The 16,687-nt window shown below is 37.8% G+C and overlaps 1 protein-coding gene across 2 annotated transcripts in view; it reads right to left on the minus strand.

Annotated features, from left to right (window-relative positions):
* Window positions 1-16,687, minus strand: part of PTPRU (protein tyrosine phosphatase receptor type U) — a 264,849-nt gene that overhangs the window by 15,871 nt on the left and 232,291 nt on the right. For both annotated transcript variants that reach the window (XM_053707080.1, XM_053707078.1), the window contains 3 exons: window positions 14,950-15,104; window positions 12,665-12,800; window positions 7,177-7,326 (listed from right to left, as the gene is read on the minus strand). In XM_053707080.1, the coding sequence (XP_053563055.1) occupies window positions 7,177-7,326; window positions 12,665-12,800; window positions 14,950-15,104 (441 nt within the window). The remainder of the gene's footprint in view (window positions 1-7,176; window positions 7,327-12,664; window positions 12,801-14,949; window positions 15,105-16,687) is intronic.

Here is a 16,687-nt window from a genome sequence, read left to right on the forward strand (position 1 = left end):
CTGAATTGTTGAGACTACAGTCCACCAGGTATCTTCCCACTTCATACAGTACACAAAATAGTCCCCTATTTTTACTCAGATTATCTTATCCCTGTAATAATATTATAGACTTAGTGTTGATTAGGTTCACAAATTAATACACAACAGATTTAATTCATATATGATATGTTATGTGCATATCCAAGTAGCACTTATTCACCACTTCAATTATTCACAATGCCCTATGTGCTTCTTATTTTATATTCTATTAGGACCTTATTCACTTTTATTTTACACATTCTCACACCTTAATTGTAAACAGTTTCACATTATAGATCTCACCGCACACTAACATCATAATTTATCTATACACTTCCCTTACACACACTTAGTGATGTGATTTTAAAACACTTTATACTCTTCAGTGTTAACTGCACATCGCATATTGGGATTTACACATATTACCAAAACTTACTGATTATGTTAGATCTAGTATTTAAGATCAATTTTAATATCTTGTATACAAGTGTAGCTGTTAGACTCATTTAGGATTTAATACTTTTAGGGCACAAGCTTACTAATGCCCGTTTGGACATTCTGGCCACTATCACAGTTGACAGCCTGTCAGGCTTTTTTTATTCCCCTATGCGACTTGCGTGCTGATGCACAAGCAGTCAGAACACACATAGGCTCCACCCCTATACGGAGTCGTCTCCTTCCGATTGGTGGATTTGGGGTTCTGTTGCTGTTCTGTCCCAATCGTATACACCTTTCCCTGTTGTGGAGACAATCACACTGAAAGCGCCGAATACCGGATGGAGACAGCGCTACAAGTTGATTGAGGACTAATATCCAGTAATACATTTTCCCATTTAGCCATATGGCGAAGCCAGTCCTCTTTTGCTGGTCTGATGCCCCCCTCATGTTTGAAAGTCATCCATTATTAGCAGGATCGAATGTACCATCGTAAGGGTAGGAGTGGCACAATATATTTCTTATATATATATTGCAGATGCATCTACTTAGAATGTTATATGGTGTAATTATGGGGTACATGTTTTTGTTACATTTTAACTAATGTTTTGTTTTATTTTTGAATAATATTTTTTTTTATTGAGGTAACAAAAAAATTACATCTAGAAATACAGTAAATATGTCGAAATATATATCTTAGTTTGAAAGATACATCTTTACAATTTTCTTAAAGAGAATAAGTTTGGTCCAAACTTCAAGATAATGAAATTACAATGGTAGATGTCTTATCTACAAGATACATATATATATATATATATATATAGGCTTTAAGCATACAGAATAACAAGATCACCATAGAGTCGCATTAGGGACCTGTGTGTAAAAGATGTGGAAAACTGGGACATATAATAACACAACCTCTTTTTATAACCTTTGACTAAATGAAAATAATGATGAGCCCCCATTTACTATGGAATTCTTATAACAGTTTGTCTGTTTTAACTCAGTTAAGGTAAAATGGGGGTTAATATAACGGTTTCATTTGGGGGGAGGGAATTTCAGCGGGCCAGAGCCGCTCTAAGTGGGGAAGGTGGAGGGGGGCGGAGCCCGTTAGAACAATGGTCTGGTGGAGCTTTGGAGTCTCTAGGGTTAGCGTCCTGAAGAAATTACATATAGGGGGATGAGTTAATGTAAATTGTATATTACATAGTGTGGCTGCTCAAACAAATATATAACCAATAATGTCTATATAAATAGAGAGGTGTGGGAAACGTGTTACACATTGTGAATATCTAAGCGTATACTATCCTGACTTTATTAAGGATATATGGAGAATAGGGCAATATGTACCCCAAATCTATTATATAGTGTGCAAACTTCACTGAGCATTACCATTATAGCCAATAACCAAGACACATAGAGACCCACAATGCACAAAATATAGGATAACAATTCCAATAACATATAGAATATAAAAAGTATCTATATTTATGAATAGCACAATGTGATTTCTAAAGTTCGGACACACCCAGAGCACAGTAAGAAATAGATAAAGAGCAAAAACACACCCTTATAACTAAACTTGCAAGTCACCACCTAATAGCATTGTATATTATTATCTCAGAACATTTAGATATCTACGGGTGAATATAGCACTTGTTAATAACAGAGCAATAGGGTCTGTGTATATGTTCAGGCGAAGCTATAGTAGGTAACCTCAAGATAGCCTATCTCTGCAGGACAATGAATACATAATATGCTAAATCTCTTGTAGGGCAATATTAAGGGCTTGAGTTAAATTTGTTGTCAAATATAAGTTGTTTGGATTACCTAGGAAGTGTCTAGCCAAATATAATAAAACCATATTTAGAGTTCAGAGTACATTATTGTGTCGACATTTCTGCAGTAAGGCGTGACCTACCAGTATAATATATAGTGTAGAGACTAGATATCACACAGATAAAATTTTACAAACAGCTAAAGCTGTAACATATACTGGATTACTATAAATAAGGTAAACCATAAAACATATGATCATTGCATATCCATGGGACCAATATATTCATTCTAGATATAGAACTCTAACTAACTTGAGGAACACAAGCAATACCAGTAATCTGGCTGGTAGTTAATCTGCATTTAGGTGGGGTAGTTGTTAGTGTCTAGCTTGACAGTGCAGGCTAATAATTAGAGTAAGACATGCTCAGCTGCCTCAGAGATTGCTTGACTAATAATAAGGGATGGTATAATATAACTCCCCTGACTACTGACTACTCACTATATAGTGAAATAATAATATAAATATCAAATATATACAACTTGGAATAAAATTAATATCAGCCTAAAATATATATCTAAGAGCAGAACATCTAGAAAACAAAATGTGTGGAATGTCCCTAGCATATCTAACTGAGAGTTAAGCCATACATAGAATATATATCTGACTCCAATATAGGCTTGTTAATAAGATCGGATATTGCAGGGAATATAAGTAGAGAGTGTGCAGATAGACCTTCTGTGTGCTTATTGTTAGTAGTTAGCTAGATATGCTGTACTCGTATAGTTGCCCTTTCTAAGTGAGATATTCAGGGATATTTCAGAATAGCCAAACATCACAACCGGAGCTTAGGGAACATCACATAAGGCAGTACAAGCACAACAACATTAACGTTATGTTGTGGGGATATGGTAACCAGAAAGTCAACAAAAGGTATGTAAAGTTTTTCCCCACATTCAAGCAGTGTAGTACAATGGAACTTAAATATATATACTTGAGATAGGGATCAACCGGAGCTAGCAAAGGTATTCATCAAGTTTGGTTTATCCTAAGCTACAGGGAGTGCAGAATTATTAGGCAAATGAGTATTTTGACCACATCATCCTCTTTATACATGTTGTCTTACTCCAAGCTGTATAGGCTCGAAAGCCTACTACCAATAAAGCATATTAGGTGATGTGCATCTCTGTAATGAGAAGGGGTGTGGTCTAATGACATCAACACCCTATATCAGGTGTGCATAATTATTAGGCAACTTCCTTTCCTTTGGCAAAATGGGTCAAAAGAAGGACTTGACAGGCTCAGAAAAGTCAAAAATAGTGAGATATCTTGCAGAGGGATGCAGCACTCTTAAAATTGCAAAGCTTCTGAAGCGTGATCATCGAACAATCAAGCGTTTCATTCAAAATAGTCAACAGGGTCGCAAGAAGCGTGTGGAAAAACCAAGGCGCAAAATAACTGCCCATGAACTGAGAAAAGTCAAGCGTGCAGCTGCCAAGATGCCACTTGCCACCAGTTTGGCCATATTTCAGAGCTGCAACATCACTGGAGTGCCCAAAAGCACAAGGTGTGCAATACTCAGAGACATGGCCAAGGTAAGAAAGGCTGAAAGACGACCACCACTGAACAAGACACACAAGCTGAAACGTCAAGACTGGGCCAAGAAATATCTCAAGACTGATTTTTCTAAGGTTTTATGGACTGATGAAATGAGAGTGAGTCTTGATGGGCCAGATGGATGGGCCCGTGGCTGGATTGGTAAAGGGCAGAGAGCTCCAGTCCGACTCAGACGCCAGCAAGGTGGAGGTGGAGTACTGGTTTGGGCTGGTATCATCAAAGATGAGCTTGTGGGGCCTTTTCGGGTTGAGGATGGAGTCAAGCTCAACTCCCAGTCCTACTGCCAGTTTCTGGAAGACACCTTCTTCAAGCAGTGGTACAGGAAGAAGTCTGCATCCTTCAAGAAAAACATGATTTTCATGCAGGACAATGCTCCATCACACGCGTCCAAGTACTCCACAGCGTGGCTGGCAAGAAAGGGTATAAAAGAAGAAAATCTAATGACATGGCCTCCTTGTTCACCTGATCTGAACCCCATTGAGAACCTGTGGTCCATCATCAAATGTGAGATTTACAAGGAGGGAAAACAGTACACCTCTCTGAACAGTGTCTGGGAGGCTGTGGTTGCTGCTGCATGCAATGTTGATGTGAACAGATCAAAACACTGACAGAATCCATGGATGGCAGGCTTTTGAGTGTCCTTGCAAAGAAAGGTGGCTATATTGGTCACTGATTTGTTTTTGTTTTGTTTTTGAATGTCAGAAATGTATATTTGTGAATGTTGAGATGTTATATTGGTTTCACTGGTAAAAATAAATAATTGAAATGGGTATATATTTGTTTTTTGTTAAGTTGCCTAATAATTATGCACAGTAATAGTCACCTGCACACACAGATATCCCCCTAAAATAGCTAAAACTAAAAACAAACTAAAAACTACTTCCAAAAATATTCAGCTTTGATATTAATGAGTTTTTTGGGTTCATTGAGAACATGGTTGTTGTTCAATAATAAAATTAATCCTCAAAAATACAACTTGCCTAATAATTCTGCACTCCCTGTATTAGCCCCTATCTACGTGTCCCATATCCCACATGGACAGAGTTCACTGTTCTACCCCACACCTTGGCGGATCCGTCTTGTATACTGTGTAATAGTCGGGAGGTACAAAGCCCCCTCCAGCAGAGTAGACATTGATCGCATCTCATATGGCAGCTGGACGTCTAACATCATGCCATATGTGCAAACAAGGAGACTGTAGCCAGTCGCGCTATGAGTATAAACCCAGGCGTCTGAGATGACAAGCGGTAGGTACAGCCATTTAGAGAATATCTTTAACCGGAATTCTGCATCCGGTGGTCCCATAGACGGGGTCTGCGGGCTTAAGGGAGAGCTGCTGGTAAACTCACAATCAACCTTGTTCATGAGGGCATGGATTGAGGTTTTCAAGTCGCCTGTCCGGTGCATTTCCTCGCTCTGCATCTGGGGTGCCTCAGGCTTAACTGTGCTGTGTGGCCCAGACAGGGACCAATCTGTCGCTGCAGGGATGTGAGCTACGGCTGTTGTGCTGTCAGGGAGAAACGGGTCGCTGCAGGTCAACAACATGTCTCCCATGACTTTGGCGCAGATGCTCGGCTGAAGGGTGGGTAAGGCATCGTAATAATACCATCCTGAGGTAACTCGATCTGGCTGCCTTCAGGCCTGGTGTCATGTAGAGCGTTACTAGATAGACCTCTCATCACTGATCGCAGCGTGGTAGAAATATCAAAAAAGCAGCTTTCCATCTGCCGTTCTAGGTCACGCAGCAGGGTATGCAAAAGTACATCATCCTCCATTTTACGAGGAGCTTCAGATTACAACTAGAGCAGTCAGAAGAGATAGTAGGCCCAGGCAACGTCCTCCGGTAAAAATAGGGATGCACCTAATTAGACACATAAACCAGCTTAGGCAGAATATTCGTCACTTAAGGGCTGATTAATAGCAATCCATATATATAATTAAGTCAATCTTTGAATAGAATATAAGCTTTTTTTCCTGGTTTGGGCCTAGGAGCTCGATCAATGTACGTCTGCTTACTCTAGCCGTTGGCTCCGCCCCCCGTTTTGTTTTATTTTAATGAATCTTTTTATATATATCTTTATTTTACACAATGTTTTGTTTATGGAGACTAGTACAAAGCTAATTTTTGCTTAATGCTTTTGCCTGAATCATGCATGGGTTTACTGATTGTTATGTACTTATGCTGAGTATAGACAAATCCCTAGTATATTTCATGTCACAACTCTGGTAATATATGTTTTTAGTATTATTATACTGTTATTGATTCTATGTTGTGTTGGGAAACATTAACATAGGACTGCAATCTATATGGGCTAAAAAAAGTACATTGGGGTTTATTTATGCCAATGGTTTTTTCCTGAATTATGTATTTACACATTCATGCTGGTTGCAGACTAACACTATGTATAACTTAGGTTAATTTATTCTTGAGGTCATTGCTGGGAGGGTATGTTTGTTTTGGTTACCATGCCAATTAATTACCTACTGATGACACATACAGGTGTATATGGTTAATGGTTTGTTTTATTGGATTTTTTTATCTCTTTATATAGCAAGTGTATTTCATTTACTTGCAGTGTATTTCATCTACTTGCAGAGGCTGAGAAACGCGTCGTTTTTAATAAAATTGTTTTAAATACATAAATACACAAATATACATACACAAATGCGCACACACACATATACAATATATATATATATATATATATATATATATATATATATACATACACACATGCATACATACATACACATACACACACACGCTATTGATTTAACTTGAGTGGTTTTAGTGCTCAATAGCACTAATATTTTTGTGCACTAAATACATTTCATAGACCTCCTACAAATCATGGGTGCCTCCTTTTTGGAAGCTAGGTTTCACAGCAGGTATCTGAAGGAGAGTTACTGCACATGTGCAAACACATCAACACTGAAAAACAGTGAAAGCTAGAGTTCAATTTGATGACACCAAATTAGAGGAAGGTGTAAATAAACTTAATATAATATTTAAAAAATGAATTTAGTGTTAAACACCACTTTAATGTAGAGAACTCAGAGCTATGATGTGTGTTAAAAAGGGCCTTGTTAGAGGCACTGTAATGAAATAGCAGGGAATGTGTGTTATCTGCAGTATTGGCAGGTTTCAGGTTTCTGACAAAAACAAGGAAATGATTTTCATATAAAAAGCTACGAAAAGAAATTCAATCTAACTCAAGTGTGTAAAACGAAATTATAGAGATAGCGCTGTGTGAGGTGTAACTCAAGCTGAAACATGACAGAGAATGTGTGTAAAATATAAGAACTGGCCCAGTAAATATAAACAATACCTGAAACTCATCCCTGAGGTGTGTAGAGTTACTCTGTGTGTCTATCTGTAGCATTTCTTTATACGTCTGTTTGAAATCACACACAGGAATGGCAGTGTCGCCACACAGACAGGCCTCTAGGATGGCATCATGGATGAACACATATTGCTCCTAGAATATGAAATAGTATTTATTTATCTTCTCTACAAACTAATACTCCTTAAAAACACAAGAATCCTGTTGCCAACCATCTATCTGCATTCAGCCCTTTTGTAACTATCCTGCTACCTTATATCCAGTAAACACTGTCCTCCTAAACCCAGCTACCCACTAAACACTACCGACCTCATCCAATAAGCACTGACTTCTTAATACTACCCCCTAGCTAAACCCCTGCATCTAATAAGCACTAACCTCTCATAATTTCAACCAACTAAACACTATCTACCTACCTCTATATCCATTAAAAAATATCCTCAAACACAAACCATCAATATACAATAAACACTGCCTTCTAACACTATCCACCTATTGTTATAAAATAAATACTGCTCTATAACACTACTCACTAACTACACGTTATATAGCTACCCCCATATCAACTAAACAGTGCCGACACCAGAAGCATAACTAGAAACCACAGGGCCCAGGTGCAAGAATCTAAGAATGGCCCACCCCACTAACCCCCCCCCCCCCCCCCAAAAAAAAAGAGGTGAATTTGATACATAATTTTTTATTATTATTTTTACATTTAATACAGAATTTTTTTTAATTTTATTTTTTTAAGCTGGGCCCCCACCATCGGGGGCCCGGTCGCAGTTGCGAACTCTGCACCCCTGTAGTTCCGCCCCTGCCTGGCACTGCCCAGCATCTAAACACTTCCTACCTCTATATCCACTAAACACTACCCTATAACACTACCCACCTAACCCTATATACACTAAACACTGTCCTATAACACTACCTACCTACCCCTACAGTATATACACTATAAACTGCCCTATAAAAATACCCACCTATCCATATACTGCCCTATAACAATACCCACATATCCCTATACTGCCCTATAACAATACCCACCTATCCTTATATACACTAAACACTGCACTATAACAATACCCACCTATCTCTATATACAGTAAACACTGGCCTTTAACAATACCCACCTATCCCTATATTCAGTAAGCACTGGCCTTTAACAATACCCACCTATCCCTATATACACTAATCACTGTCCTATAACACTACCTACCTACCTACCTCTATATACACTAAACACTGCCTTATAACACTACCTACCTACCTACCCCTATATACACTAAACACTGCCCTATAACAATACCCACCTATCCCTATACTGCCCTATAATAATACCCACATATCCTTATATATACACTAAACACTGCACTATAACAATACCTACCTATCCCTATATACAGTAAACACTGGCCTTTAACAATACCCACCTATCCCTATATTCAGTCAACACTGGCCTTTAACAATACCCACCTATCCCAATATACACTAAACACTGTCCTATAACACTACCTACCTACCTACCTACCTACCTCTATATACACTAAATACTGCCCTATAACAATACCCACCTATCCCTCTACTGCCCTATAACAATACCCACCTATCCTTATATACACTAAACACTGCCCTATAACACTACCTACCCCTATATTCACTAAACACTGCATTATAAAACTACCTACCTACTCCTATATACACTAAACACTGCCCTATGACACTATCTACCTACCCCTATATACACTAAACACTGCTCTATAACACTACTTACCCCTATATTCACTAAACACTGCATTATAACACTATCTACACACTATATACACTAAACACTGGCCTATAACACTCCTTAACTACCCCTATATACACTAAACAGTGCCCTGACACCAGAGGCATAACTAGAAACCACAGGGCCCAGGTGCAAGAATCTAAGAAGGGCCCACCCCACCTAACCCCCCCCCCCCAAAAAAAAAACACTATAACACTACCTACCTACTCCTATATAAATTAAACCCTGTCCTATAAAACTACCTACCTACCCCTATATATACTAAACATTTCCCTATAATTCTACCTAACTACCCATATTATACACTAAACACTGCTCTATAACACTACCCACCTACTCATATATACACTAAACACTATCCTAAAACACTACCCACTTACCCATATATACACTAAACACTGTCCTATAACATTTCGCACCTACCCATATATACACTAAACACTGCTCTATAACACTACCCACCTACCACTATATACACTAAACACGGCCCTATTACACTACCTACATACCTCATTTACACTAAACACTGTCCTATAATACTACCTACCCCTATTTACACTAAACACTGTCCTATAACACTACCTACCTCTATGTATACTAAACACTTCCCTATAACACTACCCACCTACCCCTATATACACTTAACACTGTTCTATAACACTACCTACCTCTACATACACTAAACACCTCCATATAACACTACCCACCTACCCCTATATACACTTAACACTGCTCTATAACACAACTTACCTACCCCATATCCACTAAACAATATCCTATAACACTACCTACCTACTCCTATATACACTAAACACTGTCCTAAACCACTATCCACATACCCATATGTATACTAAGCACTGTCCTATAACACTACCTACCTACCCCATATCCACTAAACAATATCATATAACACTACCTTCCTACCCCTATATACACTAAACACTGTCCTAAAACACTACCCACCTACCCATATATACACTAAACACTGTCCTATAATACTACCTAACTACCCATATTATACACTAAACACTGCTCAATAACACTACCCACCTACTCATATATACAGTAAACACTATCCCATAACATTACCTACCTACCTCTATATACACTAAACGCTGCCTTATAACCCTACTCACCTACCCCTGTATACATAAAACACTGTCCTATAACACTACCTACCCCTATATACACTAAACACTGTTCTATAACACTACCTACTCCGTATCCACTAAACAATGTCCTATAACACTACCTACCTACTCTTATATACACTAAACACTGTCCTATAACACTACCTCTATGTACACTAAACACTTCCCTATATACACTACCCACCTATCCCTATATACACTAAACACTATATATAGTGACCGCACTGTTCTATAACACTACCTACCTACACTTATATACACTAAACACTGTCCTAAAACACTACCCACATACCCATATATACACTAAACATTGTCCTATAACACTCTACCTACCTACCCCATATCCACTAAACAATATCCTATAACACTACCTACCTACTCCTATATACACTAAACACTGTCCTATAACACTACCCACCTACCCCTATATACACTAAACACTGTCCTATAATACTACCTAACTACCCATATTATACACTAAACACTGCTTAATAACACTACCCACCTACTCATATATACACTAAACACTGTCCCATAACACTACCTACCTCTATATACACAAAACACTGCCTTATAACCCTACTCACCTACCCCTATATACACAAAACACTGTCCTATAACACTACCTAAACCGATATACACTTAACACTTTCCTATAACACTACCCACCTACCCCTATGTACACTAAACACTGCCCTATAACACTACCTACCTACCCCTATATACACTAAACACTGTTCTATAACACTACCCACTCACCCCTATGAACACTAAACACTGCCCTATAACACTACCTACCTACACCATATCCACTACACACTGCCCTATAACACAACCTACCTACACCTTTATACACTAAACACTGCCCTATATCACTACCCACCTATCCTTATATACATTAAACACTGCCCAATAACACTACCGACCTACACCATGTCAACTACACACTGCCCTATAACACTACCTACCTACTCCTATATACACTAAACACTTCCCTATAACACTACCTACTCCATATCCACCACACACTACCCTATAACACTACCTTCCTCTATATACATGTTTAAAACTGCCCTGTAACACTGCCCATCTACCCTTATATTCTACCCTTATATTCACTAAACAGTGTCCTTCCCCTATATACACTAAACACTGTCCTATAACACTACCTACCCCATATCCACTAAACACTGTCCTATAACACTACCTACCCCTATATACACTTAACACTGTCCTATAACACTACCTACCCCTATATACACTAAACACTGTCCTATGATACTACCTACCACATATCCACTATACACTGTCCTAAAAAACTACCTACCTACCCCTATATACACTAAACTCTGTCCTATAACATTACCTACCTACCCTTATATACACTAAACACTGTCCTTTAACACTACCTACCTACCTACCCCTATATACAGTAAACACTGGCCTATAACACTATCTACCTACCCCATATTCACTACTCACTGCCCTATAACACTACCTACCTCTATATCCACTAAACACTGCCCTATAACACTATCTACCTACCCCTATATAAACTAAACACTGTCCTATAACACAACCTACCTCTATATACACCAAACACTGTCCTATAACAATACCCACCAATCCTATATACACTAAACACTATCCTATAACACTACCTACCCCATATCCATTAAACACTGTCCTATAAAACTACCCACCTACCCCTATATACACTAAACACTATCTATCCCGTATCCACTACAAACCTACCATTATATATACTAAACACTGTCCTATAACACTACCTACCTCTATATACACTAAACACTGTCCTATACTACTAAGCACCTACCCCTATATACGCTAACACTGTCTTATAACACTACCTATCTACCCTATATCCACTAAACACTGTCCTATAACAATACCCACCAAGCCTATATACACTAAACACTGTCCTATAACACTACCCACCTACCCCTATATACCCTAAACACTATCCTATAACACTACCTACCTACCCCATATCCACTAAACACTGTCCTATAACACTACCTACCTACCCCTATATACACTAAACACTACCTTATAACACTACCTACCCATATATACACTAATCACTGCCCTATAACACTACCTACCTACCCCTATATACACTAAACACTGTCCTCCTAACTCTAACCACCATCTAGACACAACCCACCTAGCTTGTTATCCATTAAACACTGCATTCTAATACTACCCACTAATTAAACATTATGTACCTACCTCTAAATCCACTAACACTGCCCTCCTAGCACTACCTCTCGCCTAAAGGTTACACTCTAATGACTCACTATTCACTAAAATCTACCATTCCTATCCAACAACCCTTAATTATAAAAAAACAACACTCCTGCTAAATACTGTATACCCTAAACCACTTACAAAACATTAGTGCCCTTAAACCTTACATCCACTATATACTGCAATTAAATAAAAACTAGCTTGTCATTCACTCTGTGTTCTGCTGTATCCTACGACCACAGCCACTTTCCTGTGTCCCTCTCACCTGGGTTTGGACCATGTTAATCCTTCGAGAGCAGAGAGTTTTCACACAGTTGTAAATATCCACAACTCCTTCACATTCTGCCATGTCCAGCATCACATCTAGAACAATGTAACATCCAGTTCTACCCGCACCAGCACTGCAGAGAAACATTCAAATATTAAACAATTATCATTTAGCAGAGAAAACTATTGGGATATGGAATCTGTGTTTTTCCTGAGGAAATTAGAGGGATACTGTATAACATCTGTTTCCGCAAAATGTGTTCCCAAACCCTTGTAATGCCTCCTACGGGGTATTCAATATGTGGAAAAGTGTTCCTTCATGTTTATTTTTGTATTTGAAATGGCTCATTTTGTTCATTAAAACCTCCAGCTATTGTTCTCAAGGGCATGCACATCAAATGGACTGAGCAAGCAGGAGAGGTAGACCTACGCATGTTCTCTCTAACACAAACGCCAATAGTTAGGTATATTAGGTTATATGTGTAAAACCAGCTATTTCGAATACTAAACACTTTCTACTACCCCATGGGTTGTTGATTTCTGCTGATACCTCATGTTTACATATCTTTCTATAGATAATACTGCAGTAATCATGTTGTCAGTAAATTTGGTGGTTTAACAAGCAAAAACAGATACTTTAAATGGCAAAACAAAATTAAAGGACATACATGCAATTTAATACACACCAGCAGGTAAAAATGATAACTGAGAACACATTAAAGGGTATTAAAATATGCAGTGCAATGACCCTTTAAAAAAGTTTGATTCACTAAGATTTAACCAATCAGACAAATTAATTTGTTATACTTTTCAACTGATTGATTCACTAACATTGGGGGTGTAGCTTTTTCTTTTAAAGGGTTAGTGTCATAAAATATTACTGGAAAATGTTCTCATTTCAGAGTATTTTGAATTATTACTGAGACAGTGCTGTAAATTGTTTAAAAAAAATTCATACCCAGTAAACCTTAAAACTATATAACAAAAAATACTTTTGACTATGTGTAATGAGTGCAAAAACAGAATTTTTATTGGTTGCGCTTAAAGGGCCATGATACCCAAATGTTGAAACACTTGAAAGTGATGCAGCATAACTGTAAAAACCTGACTAGAAAATATCACCTGAACATCTCTATGTACCTCAAAATGTCCTAAGTATTCAAACCCCATTGCAATGGACTTTAAGCAGCAAATCAGTACGTCTGGCAAGGGAGTGAGCTTCGTGCACACTTATTTTATTTCCCTATTCAGTTTAAGGAAGTTTACTGTGAAATCTCATGAGAGTTAAGTGAAATCTCATTAGATCACAGTAAAAGAGTTCATGACCTCAGCACTGCTGATGCTGATTGGCTGCAGTTCATTTCTTCATTATTTTTTTTTACCTGCAGCTGAAGTATAACTTTTTACACAGCACTTACTCTGGTGAGCTGAGGAAATTGTGAGGTAAAATATCTTCCTTTTTTACATAGAGATGCTCAAGTGATATTTTCCTGTCAGCTTGTTAGTTATACTGCATCAGTTTCAAGTGATTTAGCATATGAGTATTATGTCCCTTTAAAGGGATTGAAAGGTCTAAATTGAAGTGTGCACACGTGCATTTACATTTTGAATAAAAGCATTTTTGCAATATGCTTCCATTAGCAAAAAATGCTTCTACTAAATGTTATTACTGTGTTTAAGCAGCATATGCACGTATGCTGTGAGTGCCTTGTGCACCAGCATTCAAGCATCATGCCTGTTCAGAGAAGAAGTGACTTGTATGGCACACAGAAACAATACACAGCACCCTTATCTTTAAAGAGCTAATTTGTGTCATACACCGCTGACCCTCTGTAGGTGGGATGTTTAAATGCTGCTGCACAGGGCACTCACAACATAAGTGCATTCATGGCTCAAAATCAGCAATATCTTCTACTACCAGCATCTTTGCTAATGGAAGTATAATGCAAAAATATTTATATTTAAAATGTATTTGCACCCATGCACATTTTAATTTTGACCTTTTCATCCCCTTAAGCGACAACACACAAAAACCCTTATATTTTTGCGATCCACTTGCAATCTAAGCCAATGTGTGTAGGTGGTTGTGTTGGTGATGGAAAAAGAGGTATATTTTAAATGAAATCATAAGGCTTAGACATTTTAACAGAAGACAAATCACTGTTTTTCTCATTATCTACGGCAGTTATTTTGTTTTCTTGCAATGTCACTTTAAGAGGTGTTATATCATTTAATCTGACAAAATATCAAGTAATTTAGTAAACCTGCATTAATGTTCCTCACCTACAGTGCACCACAACAGGTCCTGCATCAGGTGGGGTTGAGGATTTGACTCTGCGGATGAAGGCAAGAAGTCCTGTGGCATGAAAGGGCACTCCATGCTCTGGCCATGATAGGAAATGAAACTGTTTGACCTCATGCCTGGCTGTGTATCCTCGCTGAGAAGCAGACAAGAGGTCAAAGGTCAAGTCAGCAGTTGATTGCAAGGAAAGACAACATTTTGAAGCCTGGATAGTGTAGCAAACCGTCCCCATGCAAACATGTCTACATTAAGGTAACCTGCATCTATCTCAGAGCATTGTTACATGAAATTCAAATGTATGCAATACCTATGAAACACGGAGGGACCAGCATAATTGAGGATTAATAGGATATTAGCTGGCTGAGATGGCTCTGACAGCCTTTATATTATACTTAAAGCGACCTCAAACACTCAGTATATTAATAATTATTATTATTATCGGTTATTTGTAGAGCGCCAACAGATTCCGCAGCATAGTATTGAGGCTATTCACTACCTCCCTCTAGTAATAAGTGCTCCAATGTTTTAATCTAGCTTTCTATCGCAGACCCGTACTAAGAATAGTGCACAATCTGGAATTACAAGTCCACGGTAAAACAGAATTTCCAGAGAGTGTTTAGCGTGGCTGACATCTCTTTAGCACACTGTAAACTTTCAAAGGATAGCACAGCCTCGCTAAACATCGTTCAAATTAAACGTTGTGAGTTATGTGTAAGCCCAACTTGAGACCCGAAATAAAGTGTTAGTGCTAGAATAAAAGTAAAACAAAACACATGTAAAACATATTAAAATAAAAATATATGTTTATTATTAAAATAAATGCATACAAATGTTTTTAAAGGAATATTGTATATAACAAAGTGTTTGGCAGGGAAGGGCCCAAAAGGTGTATAAATATATGTGTGTATATTTGTATGTGTCTATCTATCTATCTATCTATCTATCTATCTATCATCTATCTATATAACTTCAAAATAGAATAAGCACTCACTGGGCTTCAGTCATCTGTGATAAAAAAACTTTATTTTGTGACGTTTCGGGACAACAAACAGTCCCTTCCTCTGACAAACAACAATCAAAAAATGGCAACCTTATAAAGGCTAGTGAAATCCTCCTCTAAATTGTGAACCAATGAAAACAATTAGTGATTAAGGACAGAAGAACCAAGTCTCCTGATAGGACAGTGTTGCTGTTAAAACACATCTGATAGGTTAAAAACTTAAGTGATTACTGTGAATGAAACTGTGTATAATGGTGTAAACATTAATGTGCATATAATTAAGATCAACATTCTGGGCCCACAATCTGTCAAATAATGGTTAAAAAATAAACCAGAATAGCTATGCAAAAAATCGTAACATCAACTGAAATGTTTGCAAATCATGTTATTAACCAATCGCATCTTTGCAAACAAATGTAGTTCTAAAATCCACCTATCAGATTCGGCTACACAGAAATGGGACACTGATCCGGGCCCCTTCATTTTATTAAGTGTTCTGATTCAAATAAAATGAAATAAAACAAAACAAGAGCTCACAGATAGATCAGTGGTGGCGAACACCTCACGGGTGTATTAGATAGTAAGAATCGAGATATATGCAAAATATAAAATATAAAATATAGAAATCTTAACACGGCTATGTATATTGCCAACGGCATCATCATCCAATAGGATGTCACGATTGCAGCACACCTCCTGATAAGCCTATCATGGTGTGT

Source organism: Bombina bombina, chromosome 3 (genome assembly GCF_027579735.1).
Source record: "Bombina bombina isolate aBomBom1 chromosome 3, aBomBom1.pri, whole genome shotgun sequence".
Lineage (NCBI taxonomy): Eukaryota > Metazoa > Chordata > Amphibia > Anura > Bombinatoridae > Bombina > Bombina bombina.